This window comes from Anomalospiza imberbis, chromosome 4 (genome assembly GCF_031753505.1).
Source record: "Anomalospiza imberbis isolate Cuckoo-Finch-1a 21T00152 chromosome 4, ASM3175350v1, whole genome shotgun sequence".
NCBI lineage: Eukaryota > Metazoa > Chordata > Aves > Passeriformes > Viduidae > Anomalospiza > Anomalospiza imberbis.
Genome location: NC_089684.1, coordinates 34386 through 50639, shown reverse-complemented (window position 1 = coordinate 50639; position 16254 = coordinate 34386). Strand labels below are relative to the sequence as shown.

The window sequence follows — 16254 nt, the reverse complement described above, 5'->3', positions numbered from 1 at the left end:
ATAATGTTAAGTGTTCTACAGACTATGAAAAGGCAAACCTGTGGCTGGACGTGCATCAGAGCTAGCATGAGAACGTGCTGAAAATAAATGAGGATACTCAGAGCACTGTGCAATGCTGGTGCCAGTGCCAGCTGCTTTTGCAAGCTGGGAGAAAGAAGAGACAAGGGCTACTGGTGTTTGCAGAAGAAAACTGCTAAAAGTGCAAGAAAATAATTTGTATCTCTCCACAACATCATTTATCCTGTCTTGCTGGAGAGTCACACAAAGAACAAGTTCAGAGGGCTTGTAAAGACACACAAAGCACCCATAGGTGAGAAATTAATTCAACAATGGCTGGTTAATTGTCAGTTACATCTGAGATGATGAATACATAACCATTGAGACTTTGAAATACCTTTCAGATATCCTCTGTCCACAAAGACCAGTGATCAGTTTCACTCTCAGAAATATAGCTCTTAAAACAAGAGAGCAAAATGATACATGACCAGAATAATGCGATATGTGTGGTGCTGGCAGCAATTACCTGACTCCACAGAACAAGAAACCATGGGTGAAAACACATCCTGTATTTACTTACATAGAGAAACAATAAAACAGAGAATGCTCAAGCTCTTCTTAAAATTATATGGCGAAGAATTGGAGAAAAAAAATCGACCCTCTTTCCTGCAATATATCCTATTCCTCTCAGTTATGGTATGCTTAGATATGACTGGAAAGACACACAGTATGAAACACCAACATCACAAATGTGGTTTCCAAACTGGATGCATCACTTAAATTATCTAACCTGTTTCTCACAAGCAGGAAACATCCTTTGGACAACACTGAAGATGTCCTCATTGTTAAAGGGAAGCTCTGCACATATACTGAAGGATCGGGAGCTAAATATAAAAGACATATGCAAGAGACTCTGAGAAGACACAAGATTTTACATTGGGTCACATGTGCATGGCATTACAGGGAATTCACTGCCTAGGTCAAAAAAGCAGCATCTCTATTTAGTCCTACTGAAGTGTGAAGCTAACAAAGAAACAAAGCTTTTTTTTTTTTTTTTCCCTTTATTACAGTTTATTTTAAATAAAAGTTACAACCAGCTCGTCTCCCTTCTCAGAAACCTTGTTATGTTGAGCACAATTGTTTTTAATTCTCCGTCAGTGTGTTCATGTAGATGTCTCATAACCATCATTATTTAGAGGTACTCTACTCTGCCCTTTGTAAAAAAACATTGAAGTGTCTAATGTCCAGTTAATAAAATGAAGTCTATAAAAGTTATCTCTTTTTCTGCAGTATTATGAACATCAATTATCTGCAAATTGTTGTAAAACTTATTTAAGAATAAAATGTAGAATAGTAGCAGATGTAAATACTGTGTGAGTGGAAAAGGCACACACTTCAGACACATACTTAGTGCATATCTCCCAATTAAAAAATACACTATTTTTCAACGTATCTATTTTGAAAAACTCTAGGTCAATCTTTTTATTGCAGTAGCAGCAATAGCACTCTGAAACGTCATTATATATGATACCTCCCCTAAAGCTGAAGAAGTTGTTGCCAAAGCAAGTTCCCACTCTTGCTTTGTTGCATACAAAGCAGGTATCTGGCCAATGTAGATACCAGTTTATAAAAATGCATGCATCTTCCCTCCCTCACAGCGATGGCAGCTCATTCAAGAAGTCACCAATTATTACACAGAAATTCACAGTGTTGTGCAGCATGAGAGTTGCTCATCTTAAACACTGTAGTCGTTTTGGCTGTCAATTCCGTATCAAGCAACAAACCTTTCTTGTTGGTCTCAATAATAATTTTATTTTCTTGCTCTAATTTGTCCGTTTAAAATATTTAGGAATGCTCATATGAAAGTGATGAATAGTCACATAATTATGTCCATCTTTATGAGATCCAAACCTAAAAAAAATATTCAACAGAGCAATACTATTACAACATTATCTATCCCATGCAATTAAATCACACAATTACTACCCTACTTCTGAATGTTCTAGGCAATTTGTTTGAGAAACAGGCCTCAGCTCTATTAAATGTAAATCAGGTTCTATGAACCCTCTCCTACTAAAGGTCTTTGAGTATACTGGAGACAATTAATTACATTGATTCCACTGATGCTATAGGCAGTCTATAATTGGAACTCCAGATGAAAAAGCTGAGTGTTGCATTTATCTACTTAAATTCTAAGCTAAGTTTTTAGTCTTGATTTTAGTGGAGATACAATTTAAACGCCCGTAGCACCCATAGTATCAAAACATTTAGCCCTGTTATAAATATTGTACATCTTACTTTTGCAAATTATGATGAAAATTGTAATTTTTTCATGCCAAATTTAAATATTAAAGTTTTGACAGCTGACTATTATGGTAGACAGACCTGCAAAATTAAAACGGAGTACTTATTCAAAATATCAGTGCTAAGTAATATTTAAGAACACTGCCACTATATTTCTAAAGAAGTAGAGTTAATCAGAAAAAGTTAAATACATTCCAATAGGGTAAATACTTTCTTGTTCTAGGCAGACAGAATAAATTAGGACAAAATTCTGTGCTGAAGTCAACTGAGAAAAATCTGAACATGAATGCTAACTGTAGGCGAGTTCCATCATGTGGAATAGTCTGGGCAAACCCCTGCTTAGACAGGAAGCCAGTGGCTGAGTGGTACATAAAAAGTGAGTACACTCAACTGTCAGATGTATATGATAAAGTAATATATTCTGCATTATGCATGTTAGGAATAGTAAACAAGGCATTACTGGGAATTATTCTCTCTGTAGCAACATCTGTCACAAACTTCATGACTCTTTCACTATTAATACTTAATACTAGAATATCTTCCTCTGTATATCTCTTCCTTATGCAATACCAGTGGAAAAATGATGGCGATTTAGAAATAAATTACTATTTTACATTAAAGCTAGTCCTTTTCTTTTCCTTCTTGACAGATGCAACATACTGCCTTAGGCATTCTTTTTAATTTTAGCTCCAATTATTTGTTATGTTTTAAAATGCTTGTGCAAAAATTATTTAATGTATATATTGTATTTGTTATTCTAAGTAACAGCATATTAAGAACCCAACCTCCAAATTGCTGAGAAACATGGGAGATCTTTCATCATTTATCAAAAGAATAATCACAACACTTGGCAAATATCCCTATCAAACAATCTCAGAAATTGCCTGGGTGAAATGAGCATTACTTGCACTTTATGCTGTGACACAACAGACTGATTTTCCCAGGGCACATGCCAAATCAATCAAAAAAATGGAATTACAAATCAGAAGTTTCTGACTTCTACTCTTCTGCTCAGTTGGGTACTGATCAGTGCCTCTCACTTTAGAAATAATATTGTTCCTGGACTTCTCTTTTACAAGATGCCAGGTACATCATCCCCTTCGTTCCCTATGAGACACACTGACCTGGGATTGAAAGGGATGTCTTCAGGAACTTGGCTGGGATCAGTGACAATTCTGTCATTGTCAACATAGCTATCCACATGATCTGGGATTCTAAATTTGGCCATCTGGACTTCTGAATCACTTAAACCAGCATGAGATATGCGGGTATAACCCAGCCTGTCAAATATGAAAAGAGTTAGTTTGAAGAAATAACTCACCACAATTTCACCACATTCTTAATGAATGTATTTTTTTTCCAAGAGTTATGCTTTAGCTTATCAACATAATTTTCCATTTCTGTGAATCCACTTTCAAAACCTGAAAGTGCTCCATAAACAGGATCATAATACCATGTCACAAGCATAAAAACTGAAAAACAGTGTTTGACAGTAAAAATAAGTTCTGCGTCTAAAAACCTTTTTAAAAAATTACAGCTTTAAAATATGAGTGGATGTATGAGCTCACCAAATTTTCACTGAAAAGATTTCAATATTCAAGAAAGGAACTCAGGCATCAATTGAATGAATAATGCAAAAAATTCTAATTGCAAATAGAGTTTCAGCTGAGTTTTTTCAGTTGCCTTTTTTTATTTTTTACTCAATACTGTTAAGACAGCTATCAAGTTTATGACTTGTGAACACTGCAAAATTTGCATGGTTTATTCAAAAGAAGATGAATTCCATTTCCGTACAAATATCACCAAGAGAACAATTTGTAATCAATTTGGTATTAAAAGATATGGAGTGCATAGGTCCTGTGCCTCAATATGGGCTTACACAGTTCAAGTTTCCACTAAATCCAGCATAAAGATTGGCTGAATTAGATCAGCATTTTGCTTCAAGGAACCCTAAATCATAGTTCAAAATTTGTATCTTCTGTGTCACATACAAATTTGGTCTTAGCCTTCACATTTTAGAAAGAAGTTGCAAAGCCAGAGCTTTGGAGAAATGTAATTTTATGCTACTAAAGCAGAGTAGATCTGAAGGCTTTTGACACAGAATGATGAAGCTTGTAATAGTGTCTTTGTGAATTATATTCAGAGATACACCAGTTCTTGTGACCCTAAGATCAATGTTCCACATAATTTTTAGATAGCTCCAGCTGCTCATAATAATGTTTAGGGATGTGAGACTCTTCCACAATCACTTACAAAAGATTATAAAACTGATAACCATAAAGATACTTAAGCCTACAAATAAGTGATTCACTTTAACATACCTTATTACTCCATGATACATAATATAGCTACACCATCTGTCCCGATCTGTACTGTCAATATCCTAGAGGGATACTGAAAGGGAAAAAAGTCAAACAAATAAGGTAAGTGTTCATCTGGGTAGGCTTTAAATCACTAAAAGGACCAATGTATAAACTCACAGCAGAAAAATATTTTGCCTAAAACATTGTAATAAGGTAGAAAGAAAATGCTCACTGTTAGAGATGGACAAATCAGACAACTTTTTGGTATCTCCTAACAGAGAGCTCATTTTTAAAACAGAAGAATCACAGAATTAGAGGCTATCTGGAAGCCACCTACTCCTAACCTTGGTCAAAGTCACTTCAGGCAGATTGCTCAGGGCCTTATGCAGCTAACTTCTGAATATCCCTACAGGTGAAGGTTTCACGACTTCACCAAGCCCCTGTTCTAATCCCTGACAACCCTGTGACTTTTTATTTCTTCTAACTGACATTTCCCTTGGGGCAGATGCTGTCCATTGCCTCTTGTTCTTTCACTGTGTAACTCCACCTTCTCTGCAAGATATCATGAGGTAGCTAAAGATTATATTTGAAAGTGGGCATGTGTTCACTTCTCTGTCTATATTTAAGTTACCAATTTGAAATATTAGGCTGAGTGTTTCCAATATATATTTTCTCTAGAGATGCAGTATTTTCATATTACCTGCACATTTCCATTTTGTATTAATTCAGTATAGTCTCTGGATCCAGGAGCTGAAGTGATGTATCCTAGAAATACAATTTGCTTAGAGCTAGTCTTCAATAGGTTTGAAACAATAGGTCTTCAATAGGTCTAGAGCTAGTCTTCAATAGGTTTTCTTGGAGTTTTCTGTCCAAGTCCTCTCTTAAAGAAATGGAAAAGATTTTAAGACATATACATTTTAGCTCACAATCTTTGTGCTATGACATAGTAAACTACAAATCAATCTGGTACCATTTTTGTTGCTCAATATTAGAGAGTATGAAAATTCATGGAAAGCTCATTGATTCAAAATTATCACTACATTTGATAAAAGTCACATGGTCATGGTAGATGGAATTCACATTCTCTTTCTATCCATCACAGGAACAACTTTTTCTATTACTGTTTTGTTTTTAATACTGATATCATCACTAAGAAAAGTGAAAGTTAGTGTTTTGGTTATCTAAGGCTTTGCCTCTGCTTGCACTTGAAATTTAATTGTGCTAGCATGATGTGGTGGGTAACAAAGAACTTATACGCTAAATAAATTTTATTATGGATAGATCATGGTAAATAAAGTCTTAAAGTCTGGGTCCCATAATTTATGAAATGTAATTAGAGTTACATCATCCCATTAGCATTACTTAATTACATTTGGCATGTATTTCACATCTCTTTAACAAGATTTACACAAGAGTTCCAACATGATCAAAAGTGATAGCAAAAAGTGGAGCCTGGTAAAATACTTCATTGGACCCAACTCCCTGTCCTTGGATTTGTCATAAAATAATGAAAAAACAGTTCTCTTTCTATGATTCTTCATGTTAATGACTTTAAATTGTTGTGTAAATCATGTTGTCTTGTAGATTTTGATAGTCTGGGCTAAGAGTAAAAACATTGACAGGGAGAGCTGATTTTGGAACCTGCAAACCCTGAAGAAGACAACAATTTAAATGCAGCTATGCTTTCTAAATAGTGGTACTTCTGACTGAAGTAATTGCATTAGGGAGAAAGAGCACACAGACACGAGACAAAAAAATCCCCAAACACTTAAGTAGAAGTCTGACCTAGGTATATGTGAAGCTGCCTGCTTAGCTAGCTGCTCTTTCCAGAATGCACCTCTCCAGAAGTCAGGGTATTTTAAAGGCACAGGCACAGTTACAGTCCCACATTTTTAAAATCATATTTAAAAACAACCCTAGTTGTCCAGTATTCTATAGTCTATGTCAATATAAGCAGCATAAGAAAAAAATATAAAAAATGAGCAGTTATGTGCAGTATTTAGTTACAAATTCATTCCCCTCTAAAACACAATCTAATTTGCACTCATTTCCCATGTCACTCCTCATATTTTCTCTTTCATCTTTATCTCATTTCTCTGTGAAGGTCTTATACAGTGTTATTTTCTTCTACTTTGACAAACAGTTTCTCGGACAGGCAAGTCTAATCATCTGTGTGAGGCACAGAATTAAGTCCTGTTCTAGAGTTAAAAATGAGGAGTGATTTCTGACAATTATATTTGTTTAATAAATGGGAAATCTACAAACAATTTGCAGGTTGGGTGCAGTTTCTACTCAGAGGAAGGAAATGCGATATAGAGAATTCCTTTGGCTTTCTGAGCAGCTTCTTTGTGTTATAATATTCTGCACCTTATCCATAAATTTGCCACTTCATGAATTGTAACATTTTCTTTTAAAAGATCTTACTACATAGCCACAAACATACTAGATATCCCATCAAATATAACAGAAATAACAGCTGCATGGAGCATTCACAAAACTATCTGTTATTAATATTCTTTACACACAAGTAATCAAAACATTGTTTTAAAGAACTGAAATATATATCTTATTCTTTTCCATCACTTATTTGATTTATTGGTATAATATTGCTTTTCTGATTTCAGAGATCAGACTTCCTATTTCCACTTGCATACTCTCAGAAGGACACTGATGGATAGTTTTGCTGCTGTATCAACACTGTCCTTTATTGGAGGTTTCAGCTTTGTTACTTTAAAAAAAAAAAAAAACACCAAACATTTTTCCATTAATGCTGTCTATCTCTAACTGTACCTATTCATTTTGGAAGGTAATACATCTATCCCACATGCAAAAAGTCAGAAGGATTCTGTCCTACTCTGAGTTGCATCTGTAGCCCTATCATTTGTTGTGACTTTGCAGAACTGTATCTTTAAATCTCTAGTAATTCAGATAGTAGGTTCAGCTGAGTTTTGCATGACACATAAAAAAATGCTTCAAAATTTTAAACCAATAGTTTAACCAATTTTAAACTGTCATAGGATTTCTTCAAAAGTGCCCTGCTACAACCAGTATTACAGCAGTGGATTTTAAAGAGTACAAAATAAATCCCAGAAGTTCAGAAATTACATTACGTGACTTTGTACACACTATGTAAAAATAAATGAAATATACACTCTTCATTTCCAAAGTGAGCAACAACAAAATCAATCAGCTTCCCTGTGAAGTTGACAGTCAGGGAGATGGCAGGTGCAATCTCTCCCTCTGGAGATGGAAGGAGGTGATGGGTCGATTTTACAATTGGATACCTGGATAGTGCCATAATCCTACATGAGGAGAGGCAAAAAGTTACATCCTGTGATTCACAAGCATCAAAGGTGTGAACTAAGCAGATAAATGTAAGCAGAAGACTAACAGTCACTGAAAAAACTGTAAGACCAGAATATGAACCATATCTAGTGGATTTTTCTGAATATAGAAAGTTTCCCTCTAAAATACTGCTTAACTACATGTCTAAAAAAATATTATCAAGTTAATTCCTACACTAAGAAATATCATTCCATATATATGAAGTCTTTCACTAAGGTTTTCATGATCTGTGTTTCATATAAAACAGAATTTTATACTACCAGAAATTTAAAGGTATTTTATTAAAGGTAAAAGTAGGTAGAAATACATCTTTAAAATGAGAGATTTCTCTTTTTTCAGCCTCTGTTTGGACATTTTGCATCAGGTTTTTCAATGTATTTCATTTAAAAAATCTCAGAGAATGACTTCTCTCCCCCATTCTGCCTCAAATAGACAGGGTCTGGAAGAAGAAAGTGACAAAATGCCCCTCACAGATGGCAAAAATTAAATAGCCATAGCAACATCAGTAGGAACTTCTTTCTGCCACAGAGATGTGTATATACCCTTGAAAACAAAAAGCTACATTATATGCCAGTATATTTCTAGAGGACAAATATATTTCAAGATATGCATCTGGTAGGTGGTCAAGCATTAATGTAAAATTAGACACAAAATATCCGGTCACACAGACATGCACCTTTCTATTCCCATTTCCCATTATACAGCCCAAGCTAGATATGAATTCAAAATTTCTCATACCTCCTGATGTGCTACATTTTCCATCTGCTATCACATTTTTAAGTCTGAAATATAAAATTCTCATAGCCCAAAACAAAATAATGTGAAAAGGGCATTGGGTGCAGTACTTGGAATGCTAAACTTCCCAATCTGTACATTAAAGGGCAGGATGCCATTCTTTGTATCACCAAAACCAAAGAAGCTTATGGGGGCAGGCACCAAAATCTGATCATGTTTAGCAATAGGAAAACTCCATCCACATTGCATGGTAATGCTAATGAATCAAAGCCTGTTGCTAAAGGACAGGTTTAACAAGTGATTATAGTGAGTACTGTTCCAACTATTCTTTGCTTCTGTATTAGTGTAGTTTGTATTAGGCAATATATTTACATCTATTTACTGTCACTGTGCATATAAAGGTGACTCACCCCCAAGTGTGATCGCTTGTGCTTGGACCAAAATCTGTATAAAATCCCAGTCTTTCTCCTAGCCACATTGTTGGATCATGGTTTCCATTCCAATGAATGGTTTAGAGGCATCACTCTCTATAATAGTGATAAAATCTGCTTCTAAGATGGAAGGTAAAAAAGAAAATATTTTCACATTTATAACTGTTACCTATAAATGGGACTTATATGTAACTACATAATGTCATTATTTCCCTTTTGATTACAGAGGGATGGACACAAGCCCTTCAGGGGTCAGTCAAGGCAAATCAATGTTGGCAACAAAGTCATGCCCAAACTTATGGCTACTGCAGGCCACACAAACTCTGATGAAGATGCACCTAGTGTCTGCTGGCCATGGCTCATCCCTGGTGCATGAGCAGAGATACATGACACTACAGCATACAGCTGGTCTGAGCAGACCTCGTGCCATTTCTAAAGTATTAGTTACTGTGCACGCACAAATTAACAGCACAGTAGCAAGTCTACTGCTTTCAATTTGATGAACGAACACCACACAGCACATCTGCACTTCCCTTCATCTACCAAATCCTATTGTGCTTCAAAGGGTCCTGTGCAAGACACAGCTGGATGCTGTTGCCAAAATAATCATTCAGCCCAGAGCAACCTTGCATCAGCCCCAAGGCATGGTAAGAAGAGTTTGCAGCTCCAGTGAATTGCTGAGCATCTGCAGCCACCTCAAAGCACTGTGGTCCCTCCCTGTTTACATGCAGAGGTGTGGTTTTGCCAGGGGAACATGATGGGTTCCCCTATATTTTAACTGCAAGATACAGGAAGAACTAAGCAGTTCCTTGAGGAACTGGCATTTAAGAAACAACTGCCCATGCCTGAAGGAAGGTGGGAGTCTGCAAGCTGCCCACAGGATGGCTGAACCATTCAGACTCATTTTGAGCAGCAGGTCAGTATAGCTGCAGCACTAACAAGTGCTCCAAGTGCTCCCTTCTTGCTGCAATTATGCCCCTGTTAGAGTGTTCTCCTACACAGAAAGGCAAATCGAGTCACCATTTTATCCACAGCCTTTCCATAAGGAATTATGACCATCCAGCACCACAGAAGCTTTTTTGCTTTCAAAATATCATATGCAGCAGTATAAAGCATTGTCAGGAGGGAAAATGGGAGCTCAGCGCTCTTAAGTGGATTCCCAGATTTTTCCTTCTACATCATTAGCATGCATCCTCATCACAGAAACAGTAACTGAAACCATTAAGAAGGGTTGATGTTGAATCCCTCCAGGGCAGACAGAAATTCCAGTCACAAAGCCATTACGTGTGGCATCTTCACTATTCCAACACAGAGGTGAACCCAAGGAACGCACACCGCCACACCTTTAAAGACAACCCCTATCCTAAAGCAGATAGCCACTCTTTTCCCTATGGCTCTCAAAATCAGGAACTCTTCTTATAGGAATTTCTAGACAAACTCTGAGTGCATTTACTGACAATGTTAATGTAGTATTTTTACAATATGCATGTAACATAAAACACCAGAATAGTGTTTCCACCTATTAGAAATTATGATTTATTAATTTATATTTTGGAATTTGCTGCCTTTTTGACTTAGCAATTGTCTTTTTTATAAGTGATATTTTATTACCCTAAAGAAATGCCGATGAACATGACAAGGTAACCACTTTTTCTAATATTCATTAATTTAAATTATAGGTACCAGAAATTAATGTATTCATCAAAATACATAATTTAATATGCAAAGATTAAATAACCACACAGACATGAACTATGGAATCACTTATGTAAAAGAATGTTCCTAATTTCAATTCATTAAATATCCTGGCTATTTTCTCGTATCACCAGACAGCCAACATAGCCCAGCTCTCTGAACCTTTGGTCATGGGACAACGGAGTGAATGAGGTTAAATCAGTCTTTTCACTCTTCACTAACTCCCGTGTATCTCTGCCACAAAATCAAGACTTTCACAGGAGCACCTGTCAGTGCCTTTTCATTGCTTGGGTCTGTAAAGCCTGAGCTGTTCAGGAAAAACTGTGGCGGACTGGAGAACAGCAAACGCTGGAATGGCAGCATGGACATTTCCTAATTCCCTGAACTGCTTTAGATGTTAAACTGTCAATCCCCTGTCTACCCTATCTCATGGGTATTGCAGGAAAAGAGTAACACCTACAAGCACTACTGGCAAATTCCTTTCAATGACCTCTGCAACAGCACTCATCTTGAGTCCAAAGTCTTCATTTCTTATAGCTAATTTTCCAAACAAATTCCTGCCCATGAGCAACAGTTTAGATACACTTCTCTATAGTGAAATCATGACAACCAAGCTACAATCATACAATACTTTTCTTGTATACATTGCACTGGTTAAGTGATGGAAACAGACTTGTCTGTTTCTTCTCTGTATTCATTGTTAAGGGCATTTGAATTTCACACCCTTTAGGAATTATATAATGCTTCACATTTAAAAAACCCACATAGGACTTATAAAACATTGTATTTTATCTAAAAGTATATTTACCTTTGTAAATACCATTGTATTTTATCTAAAAGGATATTATTTCATTTATGGAAAGAATTTCTCTATAGACAAGTAACTCATCAGTATAAGAAGACAAATCTAAATAAGAAATATATGTTTCCTCTGATCAGAAACCTCTCTAAAACATATTAAACAAATTATCACCTCTGCAAATGGATTTTTGACTGAAGTGATTGCATTGGAACTGTTCAAAAATTGAGGAGAAAACCACTAAACACAGGTTCTTGTGTTAATGCAAAAATGGCCTCAGTTACCAAGGTGTTTTCACTTGTCTTTTCAGATGAATCCTCCCAAATATAAATGAAGTAGGGAAAAAAAGAGTTACCTGTCAGATTAAGCAAATTAGCTGATCCTTCCAAATTAGACCATCCTTCACTGTCATATCCAAATCTAAAAAACCAGATCATAGCAGAGAAATCTCTTTTTGGAACCTAAAAAAAAAAAAAAAAAAGGAAAAAAGTAAAATAAAATTTGAATTTTAAATATTATAGCTTTGCAGTAAACACCAGACACATGATGCCATAAAAGACATACGGGAAGAGATGTTCTAACCAATATATTTTCCTAATAAAGCTGTCAGAATTATGAAATACTAAATCTGCTATTAACAAGGGAATAAAAGTCATCATACTTCAAGTTAATTTGTACAAGTAACAGTAAATAAATGAAGAGGAAAGAGGCAATGCATTTTTTCATCTTACTAAGAGGAGCTGACCACTTTTTGCCACACAATAAGGCAAAATCTGAATTAATTGAAAAAAGAAGGCCAACCATATAAATCTGTGTGCATTTGTGAATCCAACACTGAACTCTATGACTGTTATCCATCTCGTTATTTATTACCTTTGCAATACCTATTTTCTTGCAAGATAGAAAACTGGAATCTTCAAATTTTTATCCAATTTCCATACCTAGTCTAAGTCTAATCTGTGTCAACTAACTTTTCAGAGAGCTTCAATTCAGTTATGATATAGTATAGAGCCATAGAATTCCTTCACCTGGAAGAAACCTCAGAAAGTTATCTGTTCAAACTCCCCCTTCATGAGATCAGCAGACTAACAGCATTGTCCAGTTTGAATACCAATCCAATAAACCAATTTATAAAAGTAATGTTCAAATTGAATATGTGAGACAAGAATCTCTCAAATTTTCAAAGTATTTTTTCCTTCATAGCATCACTATAAATCTCCATAGACCGAGACATTTAAATTTGACATTAATTTATAAATTAAATTTTTGCATCTTCATTCATGCATTAGTTTTCATGAATACTTGGTTGCAAAGATTTCTTCAGCCACAATTAACACACCTAAGCTATTACACACACATTTTACTGTATATTTGAAAGTTACCATTCTCACAAACACCCTACTTACCCCTTGGCCCAACTTATTCTGTTAAGTTTTATAACGTAAACCCAATCCAAGTAAACCAACACCAACAAACAGCCACAATACTTGAAATAGAAAAACACAGAAAAATTGTTTTAATTCAAGAAAAAATAATGTTATTGTTGCTGTTAAACAGGACACTTATTCTAATGTGTGCTATCCACAGGACAAGAAATGTGTCCATTTAAGTGACAACAGCAGATCAAGGAGGTATCTATGCATGCAGAATGTGTATATGTGTGCAAATACACTCTACAAAACACAACATGCTGAGCAAATAAAATGTACCAAAATTCCTTGGAATAGCTATGCAAAAATTACACCGATTGAAAAATTCATTACAGGACATGAATAAGAGCGTCATGCAAACCCTTCAGTGTTTTGCTCTCTGTGTGCAAATGTGCACCCATAGTACACAATTTTTATCTTGTATTAATACAGTGTGTAGAATAAAATTTAGTTTACTTTGCAAGCCTTTAGATGTCAGAAAGATGTGGCTCTTGCCAAACTTAAAGAGCGGTCATTTGTTTGACATACTCTTGGAAAGACAGTGCAGCTTCATAGAAAGCATATTCAGAGCTTTCTAATTGCTCCTGTAGCATTACAAATAAACACAGTGTGCGCTTAAGAGCTCTCACCATTCAGCACAATATAATTTGATGATCAAAGCCCTCTGCAGTTATTTCATTTACACAGTGGCATATGCTGTCTACAATGATTTCAGTAACTCCAGTTTATTCTTTCATAGATTTAAAAAGATATTAAATTATTTTAATGCAAGTTTTCTGGAATGGTTTTGTATAAAATTTAAATACATCTTAAAATGGAAGATGTCAGAAAGAAGGACATGCTGCCTATATTAGCACATGTCAAGCTATTTCATACTCTGCAAGACACAAAGGTGCTTAGAGTGGAAGCTGAGAAACAGTACAAGTGTGGGCATAATGAGGAAGTACAAGAAGTACTGTTGCAACATTACAAGGTTAGCTGAGCAAGGGCTGTGCTTTGTGACAGGTAGTATTTTGAAATATTAATTTACTTTTGTGAAATGTTTCTTAGCGGCAATATTCAAACCACTTGAAAGGGTGCTCATGTTGTCTCTGACGCACAAACTCTCACAGGCTACATTCATTTGGCCCCTGAGTATACAGGGTAAAGATGTCCATAAGATTCAGAAACAGCTCTGAAAAACAGTGAAGCACTATTGCCTTCTTTTTCCAAATGCAGCAAAATGTACACAAATGGCAAGCAATTTGAACCAAAGTCACAGAAGAAAAGATGCAGGAATTGCAATCTTCAGCATCCTGATCTCTGTAGGGTTACCACGCCCTCATGACTAGCATTTTGCTCCTCTACCAAACCTCATGCTACTGACAGGCATTTTTTCTTTAGAAACAGTAAGCTGACAATGAAGACAAATCAGGGACTCAAATGACTGTAGAGAAATCGTTGGAAATATTTGTATGCTTTAAAAACCATAAAGTGATAAAACCTCGAATATTTGATTTTCATTTCTCTTCAAAACCTAAGGAAAAAAGCAGACCCCATACATATAATCTGAAAATCTGGGATCCCTAGGCATAGTTGAGAGGCAGCAGATGACAATGGTTTCCTGAGAACAGGCCTGCTCTGAACACACAGCCAGCCCCAAGCATTGTGCTGTGCTGCCGGCCACAGCAGGCTCTGCAGGACCTCCTCACGCTGGAGGGTGTCACATTGTACAGCAGCTCAGGGCCAGCCGAGTGCCACCGCACTGCCAGCCAGCTCACACAGCCCTGGCAGTGCTGTCACACTGAACCGCCTCAAAATTGCCATACCGCATGGCTGGGAAACTATTCATATCTTTTGTACAAGCAATGTCAATCCCAAGATCCAGAGAGCCTCCTCCTCAACCACTAAAACAAAACCACCAATGATGCTGAATCCATTTTCTCATTTTGGTTTTTGCCCAGTTTCTTGCCTCTGTTTAACACACTCCATTAGGAATAGCCTCTATCAGTCATAACCACAGTGAGTCAGCTCCTCCAGTAGTTTATGTCATCATTAACCTGGAACTAGGGAAACACCAACTACCAGTCTGTCTCTAAGACCAGTACCAAAAAAACTTTTCTAAAACATCAGACCAAATACTCCACAATGTTATTTTTTTTCCTCAAACAATATTCCTAGAGTCATGGAGAAAAGGAACTAAAATTATACTTACGTGGTTTAATATAGTTTTTACTCCTTTTGAAGAATGGTTTTTGATTGCTTTTCACTTCAAAGACAGAGTTAAGGTCTTTCTTGGGTTCTGATAGAAAGTCTACCCCAATACATAACATTATAAAACCTGTAAAAATATAAGTAATTAGTTTTTTCATAGACCTTTAACATATTAAACATTGCTTATAAACACATTTTATAAACTCCCAGCTGTTGTGTTACAACATAACAACTTTATGGTTCCAACAACAAAGAGGATTCAAAACAAAATGCAGATAAATGCCATACCTAATGAGGCAATGCAGGAACTATGAGATTTTTTGGCAGCACTCTCAAGTAAAGACTGATTTGCAGTGCAGTTACAGGGTATTATGTCAAAAAGGCTAACACATGGCAGATAAATTATGCTAAAATCCTTCCAGACCCTATTGATGGCTACAACTCTCAGCTGAGTGCACTGTTTTCAAAGTTTACTGAAATTAACCTGGACAAAAACAATTGAGTTACACCTACATATTAAAGAACCATAAAGCAACAGCTTGATGAAAAAAGTACATTGGTGGTTGCACATATCTATAATCTGTGGCAATGAACTGCTCAGTCACCAAAATAAAAGTAACATGTTTTTCATATAGGAACTACAAAAGCAATTGCTCAACACTTTGTTATAAAACAGTGTAAGCAGACTGCAGCAGGTTGGAAGGTCAATTTAACATGGCAGCAAGTTGTATGCTGGAATTCCAGAGCCAACAGAAATACTTCTGCTTTTTAAGAACAGAAAACTAAACATACCTACAGATACATTTTAAAAGCTAGCAAGCAACTGCAGTGCACTAACTGTAATATCCCCAATGAGTGGGGATAGTATCTTTACAATAAGTAGCTCAGACAAATAGTACAAGGTCTTTTCCAATCCCTAATGAGATAAAGAATCCAATTACTTTTTAAAAAAGCATGGGAGGATAATGAACTGGATAAGAGCTCTGCTGAAGAAGATACATGCCCTTAATATCTTTGTGGCA

At 36.0% G+C, this 16254-nt stretch overlaps 1 protein-coding gene across 1 annotated transcript; it reads right to left on the bottom strand.

The window, feature by feature from the left end:
• Nucleotides 1-1464: 1464 nt before the first annotated feature.
• Nucleotides 1465-15482, bottom strand: CWH43 (cell wall biogenesis 43 C-terminal homolog). The gene is given in 11 exon segments (XM_068186696.1): nt 1465-1908; nt 3426-3581; nt 4623-4684; nt 5305-5420; nt 5456-5484; nt 7757-7906; nt 9095-9183; nt 9186-9235; nt 11965-12070; nt 13016-13095; nt 15234-15482. Coding segments are annotated over 11 exon segments (1083 nt in total). The 5' UTR covers nt 15391-15482; the 3' UTR covers nt 1465-1820.
• Between the last annotated feature and the right edge of the window lie 772 nt (nt 15483-16254).